General features: G+C 34.4%; 1 protein-coding gene across 3 annotated transcripts in view; it reads left to right on the top strand.

Annotated features, from left to right (window-relative positions):
• grik2.S (glutamate receptor, ionotropic, kainate 2 S homeolog) overlaps positions 1-19,165 on the top strand; it is a 339,099-nt gene that overhangs the window by 125,282 nt on the left and 194,652 nt on the right. For all 3 annotated transcript variants that reach the window (XM_041564634.1, XM_041564635.1, XM_041564636.1), the window contains exon 3: positions 6,362-6,619. In XM_041564634.1, coding sequence (XP_041420568.1) covers positions 6,362-6,619 — 258 coding nt within the window. The remainder of the gene's footprint in view (positions 1-6,361; positions 6,620-19,165) is intronic.

The following is a 19,165-nucleotide window of genomic DNA, read 5'->3' as shown; positions in this document are numbered from 1 at the left end:
ATTTAAGAAACACATAAAAACCTCAACGTTTTTGAGATTTGTGGAAAAAAATAGTCATTTGATTGTTAGTAGATAGTCCATGTATTCTAAAGTGTGTAACTTGTATCTCTCCAGAAGAATGTAAAAAAAATTGAACGAGTACTTGCTATGGAATATCAATTTCAACTGTAAACTTATGACCTTGGGCAAGTGATTTAACATGGTGTCTCATTCAAAATGGCTGCTGAAAAAAAAAGTGTTAAATAATTCTATTCTCATCTCAGAAAGGTTTAAATGCATAATAATTTGAAGGAAAACTAAGATAATTGACTTGATTTCCTAGCAGACAGTATTAATTTACTATGCCATTTCTGACACTGAAATATATTGAGATTCATTGCATCCCTTCTGGCATATGCATGAATCTGTGCATTCCTCCATATGCATCAGCATTCAGAGAAAGAGACAATTTTAGAATTCTGAATAATGAGAATACTGTACAAGGTAAAACAATTCTGATGCTATAAGGTCCAGGAGGTTCATCCATCCTTAAATACTGACATTTCAGCCATTTTTAGTTCTTTTTCACATTTTCAATATTTTTTAAAGCACCAAGATTAACATTTTTAATTTAATAATGGTATGGCTGGTTAGAACATGTATATTGAAAGCCACTTACAATTGGAACTTATTGTGTTTGTTACTGTTTAATTTTAGTTTGATAAAAGAAAATTTACATGAATTACTTATTTAAGTCAGAAATAGGATATCATTGCAATGATTACCAGATGTCAGATGATTGGCTATTCTCCATATGCACTCTTCCCCATATAATTTTATAAACATCTGTTATAAAGAACATTAAAGTAAATCTGCCACATATCATCAAGGTAAGAGGCTGTAGGGAATGTGTAAAGAAGAAATAAACCCTAAAAAGGAATGTGGCTAAAAATGCCATATTTTATATACAGTACTTGTTGCACTGGCCTAAAGTTTCAGCTTCACAATAGCAGCAATGATCCAGAACTTGTCATAGGAGGTCACCATCTTGTCCGCAACACTCATATGATCAGTGGTCTCAGAGCAACTGTTAAGAAGCTAAACTTAGTGGTTGTCACAAATCATGAAGGAAAAATTGAGATTGGCCTGTAATATAATCTGATGCTGCAAGGCTAATTATTAAATTCGGATGCCAGTTGCACTGGTTTCTGTGCTGCCATGTAGTAATTATCTGTATTAATTACTAATCAGCCTTATATTGTGATGTTTATATTCTATGTGTACTGTATATTGTGAGTTGGTCCCTTAGCTCAGTAAGTGACAGCAGCACAGAGCATGTGCAGTAAATCAGCAGAAAAAAAGATGGGGAGCTATTGGAACATATTCAGAGACACAGATCTTCACTGTTAAAAATGGCTGTGGTTGCCTTGGGCTGGTACAGAAGCCCGAAACATAATGTACAAAATTTCTAACCTATTTCTTCAATTAAGCTTTAGTTATGAATTGCAAATAACTAAAACTGCCCATCTTTAAAAAAAAACAAAAAACATTTGTTTAAATGTCAGAATGAAAGATGAATAGGAGTCCACATGAACAGAAAGATAAGCAATACAAAATAATTACAAAAATAAAATGTGATTGCATGTCAAAATGAAAAAATGACTAAAAAAGTAGCTGCATATACAGGTATGCAAGAAAATATAATCTTAAGGTCCCCATAGACGCAAAGATTTTTCTTTGCCATATGACTGATATTAGCGAAGTCTGACCAATCCGTCAAATTATAGTGAAGTTAGTAGGATTCGAACAATCGTACATCTTATGATTTTTTGGCCGACATCTGTCAGAAAATTGATCGGCCAGGTTAAAAAAATCTTTATCTGTACCAGTGCAATCTATCTATGTTTGCAGGGCCAAACAGGCAGCTACCTTTCAGTTTTGCAGGCAATATCACCTGAAATGGTCTTTTTAGTTGATGGACACATCATACATTTAAACGATCATTTCGAGATAATCATGGTCTCACGATAAGGATTGGATCTATTAAAAATCTTTACATCTATGGCCAGCTTTAATAATATAAATTTATTCTCACGTTCAGTCTGCTTTCTGAGTGCAAGGAATTATGTTAAGTTTTACTTTGGAGAGTACAAAAATATAAATCCAAATTAAAAGAGTAATATAAGAAAACATTCATTACTCAACATTCATTTACAAAATTCTCAGGGGTCTGTTTACTTATTTTTTATATAGATCTACTTATGTTAATATGTTAAAAATTAATTTATGCATGCCCCTATTTTCCACATGCCTAAATGTGTTCAACTACCCCAGAGATCCATAAACCATTGTAACCTTTGGCAACTCCGTACCAAGCCGCCAGCATTTTATTAAAATATATAGTTATCATTTTTTATGTAATGGTCATTTATAAAAAGTTGAACAGGAAAAAAGTGTCAATATTTAACACTAAAAAACTATTTTCATGATACCATCATGAAAATAATAGTAAATTAGATAGATATTTACTGACACCCCTTCCTATACTGGTTTTCATGCCTGAATTTGTGGAAAGGACACCAATGCCCAGGGCTAGGGTGGCAGGATTTATGGGGGGGCAGCATGTTGCCCAACCACACCCACATTGTTTCAGAAACACTGGGGATGCTCAGGAGATACAATTGTTTTTTTACATTTCCTGTGCACCAATCCCCATTGCTCAGGTTCCAATACTGACAATTTGTGTGAATAAAAGTGAGGGGACAGGGGCGACCAACATCAGCGGGCCTAGGGGTGCCTGTTGTGTAAAACCAGCCCTGCTGGTTTTTACAGTATATGAAGTAATGAAGTAAAGAACAGTCACACATGGGAACAAAACTGTAACACAGAGCCAGCTTGGGCAAAGAAAACAAGCAAGAAAGGACTTTTCAATTTTCAAATTTGGCACGAATTGATGTCACCACCTTGAATTAGAATGCAGAGATACACACCTGCAAACGGACCCAGTTACTGACGCACTGAGAGGCAGGAAGGTGCACTGGTCTCCCAAGCCTCCTTACAGCTTTATTTGTATTGAATTATTCCAGCCAGTTTCGTTGCTAGGCATATTTAAATACAAAGAAATAAAACTAAAATAAATGAAAATAAAAAATATATAAATGATTGCTTGCAATCTCTGCAGAATATAGTACATGCATAAAACAGACAGAAATAGTGCAGTGTTTCTTTTCTTTCACATTTGGACCATATTCAGGGTAGAACTTTTGAATTGAGCCTTAAATCACTGCACATCTATCCAGAAGAACTCAGGCTAAACTATTTTAATGTGAGCAGCAGTTTAATGGCCAGATGTGACACATACAATATCTCCTCTTTATATTCTATACGAAGGTCTTAGCCAGCAAACTGTATAGGATGTTGTGCTCAGCAACAAAAATGCCAAGCCATACCTTCTGATGAAAATGAAATAAGCCATGTACTAGTGATTCTGCATACTTAATTCTTCTTTTAAATAATAAAAGGTTGAAAGTCAGACTTCTAAAGGACATCTTAAATATATTGGGCCTTTTACAGCTATATATATTTAGAATGCTGCAAGCAAAAAAAAAACAGACTTTTACAACCATCTTTGCACTATGCATTTGATAAGCTTTCATCACTATTTCCATTACTAAAAGCGGGCAGAGATCATCACAATAAAAGTATGCATAGTCCTATTAGCTATACATACACATTCCTGGAGATCAGCGCAGATCAAAGCTTAATGGATTTTTAAACATCCAAACTGCAGCAAAGCAGTTTTTCTACAATGACAAAACAACCCCTGATTTAAATTTATATCTATATATCTATATATATATATATATATATAGTAAGGTGCAAAAAAAGAAAAATGTATTATAAAGTTTCGGCTCTGATACTAGAGCCCTCTAGTATCAGAGCCGAAACGTTATTATAAATTTTTCTTTTTTTGCACCTTACAAGCCCTGTGAGTGTGGTTTTTTCGACATTTTGTTATACATACTACCACTAACATGTACCCAGGCAGTTGGTCTTCATTACGTGAATGCTCCATCTTGACAAATAATATATATATATATATATATATATATATATATATATATATACACAGTCGTATTAAAAAGTTAATCAAAAGTTTGGGAACCCCTCTTAATTCTTTGGAGTTTTGTTTATCATTGGCTGAGCTTTCAAAGTAGCAACTTCATTTTAACATGCCTTATGGAAATAGTAGTATTTCAGAAGGGACATAAAGTTTATTGTATTAAAAGAAAATATGCAATATGCATCATAACAAAATTAGACAGGTGCGTAGATGTGGGCACCCCCAACAGAGATATTACATCAATACTTAGTTGAGCCTCCTTTTGCAAATGTAACAGCCTCTAGACGCCTCCTATAGCCTTTGATGAGTGTCTGGATTCTGGATGGCGGTATTTTGACCATTCTTCCATACAAAATCTCTCCAGTTCAGTTAAATTTGATGGCTGCCTGCTTCAAATCATCCCATAGATTTTCGATGATATTCAAGTCTTTGGCATTGACTATGGCTAGTCTAAATGAGCTTTTGCATATAACAAGCGACTCTGTTTGTGGCATGAGTTCAGAATGTGCTTCTTTCTCATCACCCTGCCATACAGCATTTTCAGCAAGATGTTCTTGCAGGTCTTTGGAGGTGATCTTTGGGTTGTCTGTAACCATTCTCACACTCCTTACATATGTCGCTCCTGAATTTTTCTTGGCCTGCCTGACCTTAGTTTTACAGCAACTGTGCCTGTGGCCTTTCATTTACTGACTCCATTCCTTACAGTTGAAAACCTCTAAACCAAGATACTGACCAATCTTTGTTTTCAGATCTTTTGAGAGTTGCTTGAGGATCGCGTGCTGTCAAACTTCAGAGGAGAGTTAAACAGAAGCACAACTTGCAATAGGCCACCATAAATAAATTTTCTCATGATTGGACACACCTGCCTATGAAGTCCAAGGCTTAACAAGATAATCCAACCAATTTGATGTTGCCAGTAATCAGTATTGAACAGTTACATGCATTCACATTGGTAAAATTACAAGGGTACCCAAATTTTTGCACAGCCAGTGTTCACATTTGATTTAATTTCCATACAACTGAATATTGCTTCACTAAAAATCTTTGTTCAGAAAACACCTCAGTACTTCAAATCTTGATAGCAGGACTTATTTACTGATGCAAGTTCACAATGCTAACAGCAAGGCAGGTTCCCACACAGAACACCAACACAATTATGGTGTGTCCACAAATTAATGAACACTACAACTTTCACACAATGTACCTGCATAGAAGTTAACACAGATATTGGTAAATTGCATTGAAGTTGCAGCATAATTAGTCTGGGTGTAAATTGCAACACATTGAATAAGACACAGCCACATTCATTAGGTACAAGTAAGTTTCTTGTGTTAATGGCGCTGATGATGTTTGGCCAGAAACCTGTGGGACCCAAGGGTTTATCTGCAGATTGAACATGTTTGGGTTGAAAAACTATCACTATTAGTGGTTAATGGGTGGGTTTCCTGCTATAGTTATGCATGATCCTGTCCCACTGGTGCCATGACTGCCCATCCCCCATCCCCTCCTTTAATGAATCTGTTCCTTGCCCATCTCTGACTCAGAGTGGGTGTGCATCTATAAAATATTTTTGTTTGGGTTGGTTTGAACATATGTTAGAAGGAGGTTGGCTAGGCTTTCTGGGGAGAGGGGGTCAGATTCTTTTTTAAAAAAATGATAGCAGAAAAAATCCTATTTGTTGTGTTAGTACATATCTACCTTAATGTGTTATGTTTATATTGTGTACTTTTCAATGTCCCAGAGCAACACTGAGTTATATAATCATATGTATCTGTAGTATGAGAATCAACAAATCTTAAAATCTACATGGTTCACTGTGCTTCCATTAGTTCAGTATAGATTACTATTAACCTTTACTACTGCTATCAGCAGTGCATTAAAACCAATCTCCTTAGTTTTTAGATATGATTATAAACATAAAGATATAAGGGCTTGTTTACAAAGGAACTGGACACAAGCATTATTCTGTATTGTTGGCATTTGACCCTTGTTATTTTGCTTTTTTTATAACTATCTTATTCTACAGCGCTTATCTCTTATTTCTATCAAAATGTGAGATAAATATGAACACGTATTAGTGGCCGAATAAATAATGCCTTGAATAACAAAGGTTAATGTATAACAAATTAAGATAAAATAAATACTAATGTTACTTTAAGTCCAGAATCATTGTATATTCTGAATTGTTCAGAATAATGCAGTTCTTTATTGAAAGTTTTAAAATAGACTAAATCATTTTTCTGATTTTCTTTTTTTTAGCATGTGAACAGTTGTCTCTGGGAGTAGCAGCAATTTTTGGACCATCGCACAGTTCATCAGCTAATGCAGTGCAATCTATCTGCAATGCACTAGGGGTTCCACACATTCAGACGCGATGGAAACATCAGGTTTCTGACAACAAAGACTCTTTCTATGTCAGTTTGTACCCAGACTTTTCATCACTCAGTCGGGCAATCCTTGATTTGGTGCAGTTCTTCAAATGGAAGACGGTTACAATTGCATATGATGATAGCACAGGTAAGAAGAGCTGAATGCATATGATGGGTCGATGCACTTCCACTGATAGATTCAACGAGAGAGCCTTTAGAAACCTTCTTTTCACAGAAGTCTCATTTAAGGATCTAAAACAGTATGAAGAAAATATTGATTTACTTAGATCACTCCTTTGACCTTCTGTCTCAGTAAACAACATAGCATTTTCCTCTCTGACCTTCCTAAATGTTAATCAAACCCACTCTACTCCTTGGGTCTCAAGATGCCATTCTTTTTAAATGTTGTGTTTTTATTAATAATATAATTTATTTTGTTACATTTTTAGTTAAGAACTAACAAAATGTGAATGAATATTGTTCTCTAGACTGTAATATCTGAGCAGTAGGGTACTAATGGATTTTTTTAATAATCTCTATTAGTGTGAAAAACAATCTTGTTTCATTTTTAACATTCATTCATTTTTTAAAAAAGAGTTATAACCCCTTTTGTATTATTCAGTTCCGATCTCTATTAGGGAAAACATTGATTTTATTTCTAAATAAGGATTCAGGAAAGTAGATTAAACAACTTTTCTTTTAACTATACATGATAGATCAAGATATTGAACATGGAATTTCATCATAATGGGATTCATACTACACAGACCACTACATTTGTTAAGGGTGTAAATGAGTAACATCTAAAAACAGAAACACAAATTAACAATTTCTTTCCAGTATGTTTAAGTGCTCTCTCTAGAGCTGCATCTGGAGTGCTGAATTTTACCATAGTTAAATGTAGTAATACTCATTCTTGGTCCCACTATTGAGCTTAACATAATTTATACTTGTAGTAACAACTTGAACTTGAGCTATAATCTGCGAAAATATGTTTTGTCACTTAAGATACCATTCTCTCTAAGTTGATATTTGTTTGATAAACATGCAAAATGTACAATATATTTTTGCTGAGCAAGCAACTTAACCTGAATAACTTTTTTCAAAAGCCCACTCAGGTAAAAAAAAAACCCAGCTTGAAAAAAGTTAGAGGTAATTGGAGAAGAAACCACATTTAACTTCAGGAACTTATAGGCAGTTTCAGTAAATCACTACTCAAGCCCGGAAGTCTTGAGCAATCATAAATCTGCCCCTCAGCGTGGTGTTAGAAATTTAGGGGTATAGGTATGGGACCTATTATCCAGAATGCTCAGGCCCCGGGGGGTTTTCCGGATAATGGGTCTTTCTGTAATTTGGACCTTCATACTTTAAGTCCAGTAGAAAATCAAGTAAATATAAAATATATCCAATAGGCTGGTTTTGGTTTTCCAATGAGGATTAATTATATCTTAGTTTGTTTCAAGTACAAGCTACTGTTTTATTGTTACAGAAAATGGAAAATCATTTTTAAAAATTTGGATTATTTGATTATAATGGAGTCTATGGGAGACAGCCTTTACATAATTTGGGAACTTTCTGGATAATGGGTTTCCGGATAATGGATCCCATACCTGTATAGAATTATAAAATATTCATCTGCATTATCACCTAATGTCACAGACAGTTGGCAGCATATTTGCTGGCCTTTTTAAAAAATCGAAAAAAAAGTTGAACAGTCATGGCAAAAAAAAATTGCCCATTGACTTTCATGTGTATTGTACATTTTTGGCAAAGCAAACAGGACAGTTTTGATCATAACTAAATTAATTAAGCCTTCCCATTGACTTTAATGCATTTCAGCAAAACTTTTTGGTTTTGTTACATTTTTATCAGCTTCAAAATTTTTTACACAAGGCAAAATACAGCAAATTCACTAATCACTAATGGTGACAAAAAACTAAGCATTAGTTCCCTATCTAATAGATATACAGGTATAAGATCAGCTATCTGGAAACCCATTGTTATCCATAAATCTCTCAATTACGGGAAGGCCATCTCCCATAGACTCCATTTTATCCAAATAATCCAAATTATAAAAAATGATTACCCTTTTCTCTGTAATAATAATAAAAATACCTTGTACTTGATCCAAACTGACTTACTGGAGGCAAACCAAGTCTATTGGGTTTAATTAATATTTAAAGGGATCCTGTCATCGGAAAACATGTTTTTTTCAAAACGCATCAGTTAATAGTGCTACTCCAGCAGAATTCTGCACTGAAACCCATTTCTCAAAAGAGCAAACAGATTTTTTTATATTCAATTTTGAAATCTGACATGGGGCTAGACATTTTGTCAATTTTCCAGCTGCCCCTGGTCATGTGACTTGTGCCTGCACTTTAGGAGAGTAATGCTTTCTGGCAGGCTGCTGTTTTTCCTTCTCAATGTAACTGAAGGAGTCTCAGTGGGACATGGGTTTTTACTATTGAGTGCTGTTCTTAGATCTACCAGGCAGCTGTTATCTTGTGATAGGGAGCTGTTATCTGGTTACCTTCCCATTGTTCTTTTGTTTGGCTGCTGGGGGGGAAAGGGAGGGGGGTGATATCACTCCAACTTGCAGTACAGCAGTAAAGAGTGATTGAAGTTTATCAGAGCACAAGTCACATTACTTGGGGCAGCTGGGAAATTGACAATATGTCTAGCCCCATGTCAGATTTCAAAATTGAATATAAAAAAATCTGTTTGCTCTTTTGAGAAATGGATTTCAGTGCAGAATTCTGCTGGAGCAGCACTATTAACTGATTCATTTTGAATTTTTTTTTCCCATGACAGTATCCCTTTAACTGATTTTATTAGTAAACTTAAGAAATGAAGAAGAAGATCCAAATTATGGAAAGAATGCTTATCTGAAAAAATCCCAGGTCACAAGAATTCTGGATAACATGCCCCATACACGTACAACATCTAGAAGGCTACCTCATAGACAATAGCTGGGGGTTGTATTTCTGTTACCACCATAGCAATTCACATAGTGCCACAGATTTGGTCATATCATTATAGACATATACTCCTGATGGTGCAAATCTGACAAAATATTTTAATTTCAAAATTTCAAGCAAAAATAAATAGGCTAAACAAAAATAAATAGACTGTAACTGTTTACTCATTAGAAGATGTGTGTTTTGTTTAATTAACTATACAATGTTTGGACTTTTGGTTAGATCTATGAATTTTATATTTTATCAAAGATTAATTGCTTTGTGTAATGCAGAAACACTGAATAATTTCTGGAATTATAAATAAGTTGTAAATAATTTGTTTTAAGCATATTCATTTTCAAGATATGAATTACTATTTTCTGCATTCTAAATAACAGTTTCAGAGTTTTAGTATAATATGTTATCATATGTTCCAAATTTTAATAGAAGTTATTTGTCATACCTTCCTAATAAAACCATTAGTCTGTTCTATAGCTTTCTACAATAAATACAGTATGGTCAGTATGATTAGTAATTGGGGTAAACTGTATCCTAACTTTTCAGATTTGGCCAAATACCGAATCTACTGCTACAGCATCAGGCAAATACTGAACCAAATTTAAATTTTAATATACAAATGAGTTTAATCCCCCCAAATTGCCACTCCCTGTTGTCTAAAGCCATGTGACAAGTTTGGATTTAATTCAGCCAGGCACTTTAGTTCAGTCAAATCGAAACTTGCAAAAAAAAATGATCATATTCATCTGAATCTGATATTCAGTGCATCCCTGGTTAGTAAGGTATGATGGCAAAGTATAAAATGCTTTCTAAACATTATGCATCAAAAAAATATTTAATAAAATTATACAACTTTATGTTTATAAAAAAGCAAGCAGCATGACCAGTTTTTGTTATGTTCATGAGACAAAACTTTAGGTTACTTGACAATGTTAATTAGTTAATTTAATTTAGGATGATTCAGAGACCACTTTATAATAATGTATTCAGTTTTAATTTGAAAATGATTGATTGAGTCATCTGTAATCACTAGTAAGTCTTGGGTGCTTTCTAAGCTGGCACATACACAAACCAACATCAATTACAAAGCACCCACATAATTCTCAAAATGGTGTGCTGTAAACTTAACCACAGTTACGGATTGTGTTAAGCTGCCACTGGGTTGTCAACCAGTTGACACTGTGCTTAGAAAGTATTACCAAGTTTGATATTCAGAGGAAGGAATGTTAGTCTTGAGCAGCCCTATAGGTTAAGAAAATGTTATATTCCTCCATTATTCTGGATTTCCCTAGTGAGGCCACCCAACGCTATTATTGTTTTTTTTTACCTTAGGGATGCCTCTACCAGTTAACTTATCTTCTGCAGTAAATCTCCTCAGTAGAACTCTACATCTCTGAAAGTCATATGCCACTTGGAAATGCATAAAATTTAGCACCCCCAAGTGAGATATGGCTTTCCTTCACCTTTAAAGTGATACACTAAAAAACTACTCTTCAAAATATAAGGGGCAGATTTATCAAGGGTCGAAGTGAATTAGAGGGAATTTTCGTAGTAAAAAAAAAAAATCGAAATTCAAAGTAATTTTTTGGATATTTCGACCATTGAATAGGATACTACGACTTCGATTTCAACTTCGAATTCAAAGTAAAATAGTTTAAATATTCGACCATTTGATAATCAAAGTACTGTCTCTTTAAAAAAACTTAGAATTCAATACATCGCCAAATTAAACCTGCCGATGTTAGCCTATGGGGACCTTCTATAGCATTTTTATAAGTTTTTTGAAGTCGAAGAAAAATCGTTCGATTGATGGATGAAATCCTTCAAATAGTTTGATTCGAACGATTGAATCGTTCTATCAAACAATTTTACTTTGACCGCGAATGGCCAAATTCTATGTAAAAAAATTCGACTTCGATTTTCGAAGTCAAAGTATTCCAATGCCAATACAATTCGATGGTCCAATTTCAAAGCTTTTTCTACTTCAAAATTCGACCCTTGATAAATCTGATCTACATCTGATCCCCATGTTTGTCTATGAGGGGGCTGCCATATTTGTGCAGCAGTATTCCATTAGCACTAAAAGCTCTAGTACAATTCTTCCTGTGTGATGTCGGGATCACCACCTAAAAAATGTGTGTGTGTTTTTTATAATAAAAGAAAATTTAATTTTCTATCTAATATATATTAAGGGGCAGATTTATCAAGGGTCAAATTTTGAAGGTTAAAAAACCCTCGAATTTGACCCTCGAAGTAAAATCCTTCAAATTTGAATATCGAATTTGAAGGATTTTAGAGCAAAATGTTCGATCGAACGATCAAATAAAAATTGTTCGATCGAACAATAAAATCGTTTGATTCTAAAGATTTTAAGCGATCAATCAAATGATTTTTATTCAATCATAAAAATTGCCCAAAACACAATGTCCCCATAGGCTAACATTCAATTCGGTAGCTTTTATTTGGCAAAGTATTGAGTCGAATGATTTTTTGAAGAGACAGTACTTTGATTATCAAATGGTGGAATGATCTAACGATTTTTACTTTGAATCATTCGAATCCTAAAAATTACTTCGAAATTCGAATATTTTTGGATTCAAACTATTCACTCGAGCTTAGTAAATCTGCCCCTAAATCAACATTTATCTAATGTATATTAAATCAACATTTTAGAGGTTTTTAAACACATTTATAAATACAATTGCAGTTGAAAGTAGTTATATTTATCCCTTTCATTTTTCAGGTTCCAACATTAAAATAATGTGAATGTTCAGAATTACATTTTTTTTCACTAAGCGAAAACCGGTTTTTGAATGCAGGACTTTCTTTTCATACCATTCTTTTTATTAGGATTTTTCTACTTTAGTTTGCATTCTTTGGGTCTTTCAAACACCAGAAAAAAATGTTCAAATAATACTGTTTTACTAAGCAAGTTAAAGTAACAATAAAGAACATACATTTATATTTTATTTCATCTCCTGTGCTAGCATTGAAACTGGTGAAGAATAATGAGCATGACAGGTTTATTGTGACTATATTATATTGGTCCTAAAGAGCACTGAGATATATCTAAAGATGCAAATGTTCAATTCAGTATAAAAATAGTAATTTATATATATATATATTATATATAAATTTATCTCGCCTTTCAAAAAGATGGTTTTGATAAAATATGCTTGCATTTTTTTATTCAACATCACTAATAGAAACTATACTGATGTACTTATAATGTAGACTGGTAAAATATTGCTTACCCTTGTAAATGCTTTTTACTTCATGAACCTTCATGAAACCAAATTTTTGATTCTTGAAATACTATAGCTCAGTGATCACTACTGGATTCAGTGAGGGGGGCACTTCAGAGTATTTTTGTTGACACTGGGGGCAATACTTTGTGCAGATCTATGCAGCAACCAGTCACCAACTTGATTTCAGTGATCTCCGTAGCTGTGATAGCATATTATCAATTAGTGGGTGAAAAGTAGCGTTCACTATTTGATAAACATGATTCTAAAAAATCCAATATGAATGGGTAAGTTTTTCTGTGATTAGTATTATTTTAACACTTTGCTACATTTGCCCCTATGTTTTCAAGTAAAAATCTACAACATCAAGCCCATTTGACTGCACATAGTGTATTGACTTTTATTTAGACATTTTTCCATAACTTTTTAGATACTGTATTATAATCTTTGCTGCTTGTATACAAAACTCATCTTTGATTAAGGAACCACATCTGAAAATCCCATAGTGGAAGTTCAGTGGGATTAGTAATAAGTGCTTTTTTTTCCTTGTTGGGTGTAGCAGGCCAACCTTCTAGGAAAAATACAGTGCATTTCTTTAATAGAATTTTATTCAACCAGTAAGGATAGGATCAGACACTTTTGGGGTAATACAATGCCCCACATAGTGCGCAAAGTGAAAAAAAAAGAAAGCAAAAGACATGTATCTTTGTGTACTAATACAAGACTCAATACATTAGTACTGTACTGCAGGAGGGCCGAGAAGGGGTAAGCACGTAGGCACCCCAAACTTGTATGAGGTGCAAGTAGAAGCAAAAAGAGGCATAGCCCACACTGGGGCCCAGTCCTTACTGCCTTAGGCAAATGGTAAGGACAAGACTGAACTGCGTCTGTTCATGCTGTACTCTCCATGGATCTCTGGATTTTTGATCCTGCCCTGTGCAAAAATGAACAACCATAGGGCCCACGTACTGGTAAATGAGCACTTAAGGGGCATTCTTGCTCTTGTACTTGTATCCTCCAGGGTTATAAATGACCCCTTCTGCCCTTCTGTATTTATGCCAGTAAAATGTGCCTTCTTTACAAAAAGATTGCAGCCATATTGGATTGGTACAATTAATAATATTTGTAAAATAGCTGTTCACGTCTATTTGTGTATCAACGCTAATGCCGTTTACTGTTCCCAACCTACAGCTTAAAGGAGAACTTAACCCCCCAATAAGAAAATCCCCTAGGTACTACCCTAGGTACTCCACCCTCCCTGGTTACCCCTGAAATTGCCCGAACAGTTTGTTCGAGTATTGGTGCAGAGTAAGTGCAGTGGAGCTCATGGGCATCACCTTCTGGATCTTTTTCTGTAAATGAGCACCGTTTTGGTGCATGCACAGTTGGAGCAGTCTTCCGGTTCGTAGCAACTGTTCATGCACAAAAAATAGTGAAGGGAAGGAAGAGAACCTAAAGAAGACTGGAGATCCAGAAGGTAGGGGATTTTCTTATTGGGGGGTTTATTTCTCATTTAATAGAATAACAATGGTTAGTGTTTAAAATTGCACTTTTTTCATATACCACAACTGGATTCAGAGTAGGAGAACTACGGACTGGAAAAGAGGTTTGTAGTTAGTAAATTCATGCTAATTCTCTAGAAAACCATTTCTCATTTATGAAGGGGTGGTTGCCCTGTCAGCAAAATGCATAATTATAAATATGCATATTTAAATTGTGTTAAAAAGACATATGTCTTGCTGCAGTAACCTTTTTTTCACAAGTTTATCCCACTCCACTTTTTCTGCTGACCTAATTACAGTCCTAAACTTTTTTTTACCATATATACTGCTGATGTTATACTTTTTCATGTCTCGGAATAGCAGTAAAAAGGGTAGATGAATAAAATGTATTTCCTCAAAACATTTTAGACTTAATTTGTAGTTTATCTTCATAAAAATCTCCAGGGCTGGGAATTAGCCTTAGGATAATTGCAATCAATACAACCAACTAGGTTTGTTTTAAAAGTAAATTAAATTATTTGAATGTATGTTGGAGGTAAAAATCTGTGAGAAGCATATTATGGGAATTATAGCTGAAGAAAATCTATTTGAAATGTAGTTATGAAGGTATTTTTGATTGTAAACACCGACAGACATGTGTTTTGTTCCATTATGGAAAATATATCACTGGAATGAAAAGCTGGAGGAAAAAAGAAATGTGAAGTGGTGATTATTGTTGGAAGAAAATTCAAACGGTTTATCTTTCTGAAGAACACACAAATCCCCCAGATTAGTAGTAGGGAGGAGTAAGCAAAGAAGATATTATTCCATACTGGTAAGGTGACAACTCAACCCGAAAAATGAACACCATCTACAAATTGCTATCACCGTTTTAGATGGATTTCATTGCAGGTGTCAAACTCTAAAAATAACAATAAACATCAGTTAATATCAAAAAAGTAAGACTTCTGATTCGAAGAATTTTGAAAACAATGACAAAAAGACAATCCCAAGAACAGCAATATCTTTTATATTGCAGAAGTTGTTTTTTTTTAAAGGCTGTTTTCTATAGTTCCAAATTGGTATTTGTAGAAATCTCTGAATGTCTACTCTTCTACATCTTTACAATTCTAAATTTGTTTCACCTTAAAAAAATGTATACACAATAATGATGGGAAAACCATGTGACTTTTTTTTTACTATCCATAGTAGTCTATGGGAATTTTTCCTTGGCAAAACACAATCACGTGCTTAAAAAATGTTGTTAAAGTGGTTGAGGGTTCAAAAGAATGGACCTCGCCTACCTTAGTGTTTAAACCGTCAATTAGTAAAACATTACAAACATAATGCAAAAAACAAATAATGATAGTTTAACGTAAAAAAGGGGAGTAATGTAACAGTCTCTATCTAGATAAAGAATATATAGAAAAAGAATATCTAGAATATTATTACCAATACAGAATATCTGGTCTTCTGGATATTATTGTCTATTTTCTACCCTAACTTTTAAGAAGACATTATTTTGATTTATAAGACTTAAACATCAACTATGTATTTTGCCAACACAGAAAAGCAATTCTCAAATTTCAAGTCCATATCATAACTGCTAAAACAGCATCTATTGATTAATAACAGAGTTTACATATGAGAATATATTCTATTAACTCCACAGTCATATATTAAAATGCTTTGACAGTAGATATGTACATGGTTGACCTTCTTTATAGATTAGAAATAATAGACTAGGACTTCAGGTGAATTCTTGATATATTTTTTGTCACTATTGGGAATTATAAATCCAGGCATAGAAATGTTTGCATTTTGCCTTCAAGCAGTATCTCAGCATAACACATATTCCACAACATCACATATCACTTGAAACCCCAAGCAGGATATGGCAGATCCTGCTCTAAGAATTGTGTGCTCTTTATATTGATTCTCAAGAGAGCTTTGCAAGCTGTAAACTGTTGAATATGTGTCAACGTATACTTTATTTATTTATAAGAATGTGCTGGGATAAACAAATGTCTCTTTGAGCGGAATTGTGGCTTAGCTACTACCAAAGTAAACTACAGTAAGGTAACATGTACTTCACAGAATTACTACCAAAGAAAGGTACAGTAATGGGATACATAAATCATAAAGGTATATGTAGATCTTTTAGGAAATTGTACTTTGATTAATGATTTATGGATTGGGAAGGGATTATATAATTGAAGAACAGAAGTTTTAAATACATTTTATTTTACTTGTACATGGTATACACTTACCAACAGTCATTTGCTGTAGGGTTGAGGTAGAAAAATGACTAAACATTCACATACAATAAAAACATTTTTAATGCTCTTATTAGCACCCATAAACACAAGGTAGCATTAATGGGGGGGGGGGCCTCCAGGAAACTCATGCAATTTAACAAGTTTAATACTGCATTAGACCTGACTGTAATTGACAGCAATTGTGATGTTATGGCACAAGACACATAGGGGCAAATTTACTAAAGGGCGAAGTGACTAACGCTGGCAAAAATTCGCCAGCGTGACGTCATTTCTGTACTTTGCCGATTTACTAACGGACGTAACTTTGCTAGTGAAGGAGATAGACTCTAGCAGTACTTTGCTCCCTAACACCTGGCGAATTTACACTTGATAGGACTTCCTCCAAATTTAGTTGAAAAAACGCTGGCGTCCTTTTCTTTTTTCAGGGTGATAGACTGCAAAAGACTGTAAAAATGTTTTGGGGTAACCCGCTTCCCCCCTACATTTCCTAACATATGGCATATAAACTATATGACAAATTTTCGTAGGTTAGTAAATTTGCCCCCATTGAGTTCCAGCTCTTAGATGAAAGTAGAAAACATTGTTTATAACTAGTGATGGGCGAATTTGGGGGGTTTGCTTCACCGAAAAATTTGCGTGTTTCCCATGAAATTCACGAAATGGCAAAAAAACTGCAAAACGGTGCCGGCATCTCGTTATCGATGACGGAGTCTGTTTTTGACACCGGTGTCTATTTTTGGCAAAATTGTGCCGGCGTCCAAAAAACACCAGTGTCCATTTTTTTGACGCCGGCAAATTTTCATTGCCGAATTTTCAAGGCTGATTTTGCGAATTTATTTGCCGTGAATTCACGACTAGCGAATAAATTCACCCATCACTATTTATAACAATATTTGTCTCATAGTTAAGAGGAAAATTGGTCCTTCAAATTGGACCATCTGTAATGTAAATAGAGGGTACTGTTGTGTGACAAGTGATTAATATAGCCATTTTGCCTATGTTGAAAAAATAAAAGTGTGCTGCAGTGGGGCTGCTGACTGCTTATTTGCGTATATCCCCGGGTGCAAGGTAAAGTCATTCCATATTCAATAAAACAGACCAGCAACACCGGGTTTTCTTATTCAAAACAACTGTATTAAAAAGTGCATGTACAGCCGACGTGACGTTTCGGTCCCATCAGGGACCTTTCTCAAGGCCTTGAGAAAGGTCCCTTATGGGACCGAAACTTCACGTCGGCTGTAAATGCACTTTTTAATACAGTTGTTTTGAATAAGAAAACCCGGTGTTGCTGGTCTGATTTATTGCAATATCTAATAAAAAGCATATGGAAACATGTTTCTGCTACTAAAGGCTATTCTGTTAAGATGACAAATAATGAATAATATACGTCAGCATAACAGATACTTGCTCTTTTAAAGGAAAGACACAATGTAAAATGTCGTTAGCAGGCAGCATTAAAGAATGGTACTGGATCATAGTGACACGGCACAATACATTGTGCAGTAATAGTTTTCATCATTATGCCTTTTATTACCAAGACCATTTTCCAATCTATTCGTTTTTCAGTCACATCTTCTATATTGCAGAGCCTTTTCTTTAACCATATAATGTATCATAGAATTATAATGAAAACAACTGACTCTCACAACTACAATATGTCTTTTTATTAAAATTTTCTTTTACAATATTTATATCTTTCCTAAATGTGCCATTACAAGAAAGCATAACTGAAACAAATACATTATTATATTTAGATTACCCATCAGACACTGTCACCATTATAGTGTGGCTGCTGCAAACCAATTTCAATAAATATGTATTGACACCTTTGTGTGTGGCTCAATAACACAAGATGGGAATAGCCATATAACAAATAAATGTTGGAGAACACTGGTGCTGAATTGTATTCGTAAAGGGCAAGCATCATAATAGGTCTTATGGTAACCACACTTTCACAGAAATTGCAGAGATTTTTCATTGTCTCTTGAATTTTATAGTACCAGTTTAGGGGGTATACACTTCTGGAGTTCTATTCCTCTAGAACATTTTTTTTAAACCATGTATTATACCATTGCTTTAACACTAATATATTTTGAATCAACTTTAATTTTATATTCATGTGATAAAGGTAAGTTCTATATACCTATGGTCATTTTTATTAAAAATCGAGTGCACAGATAATCTCCATGCATAATGGACCCCTATTACCAATACAGTCACATCAAATTATAAAAGGATGGGGTTGTATACTGAAAATCCAATTATCTACCTCACACAGAATAAATATAGAGAAGTTTCAGTTTCCCTGTTGCCATGTTCTGAAAATTCTTTCTTCTGATATCTGGTTAGTTCATTTATATTTCCCTTGTTTTTAATAGGGATGCACCGAATCCATGATTCGGTTCGGGATTCAGGCAAGATTCGGTCTTTTTCAGCAGGTTTCGGATTCGGCCGAATCCTTCTGTCCGGCCGAACCAATTCCAAATCCTAATTTACATATGTAAATTAGGGGTGGGAGGGAAATCACATGACTTTTTGTCAGAAAACAAGGATGTAAAAAATTTATTCCCCTTCCTAACCATAATTTGCATATGCAAATTAGAGTTCAGATTCAGTTCTGTATTCGGCCGAATCTTTCGCGAAGGATTCGGGGGTTCGGCCGAATCCAAAATAATGGATTCGGTGCATCTCTAATTTTTAAACTTTAATATGCC

Source organism: Xenopus laevis, chromosome 5S (genome assembly GCF_017654675.1).
Source record: "Xenopus laevis strain J_2021 chromosome 5S, Xenopus_laevis_v10.1, whole genome shotgun sequence".
Taxonomy (NCBI): domain Eukaryota; kingdom Metazoa; phylum Chordata; class Amphibia; order Anura; family Pipidae; genus Xenopus; species Xenopus laevis.
This window is presented reverse-complemented; position numbering and strand designations above follow the sequence as displayed.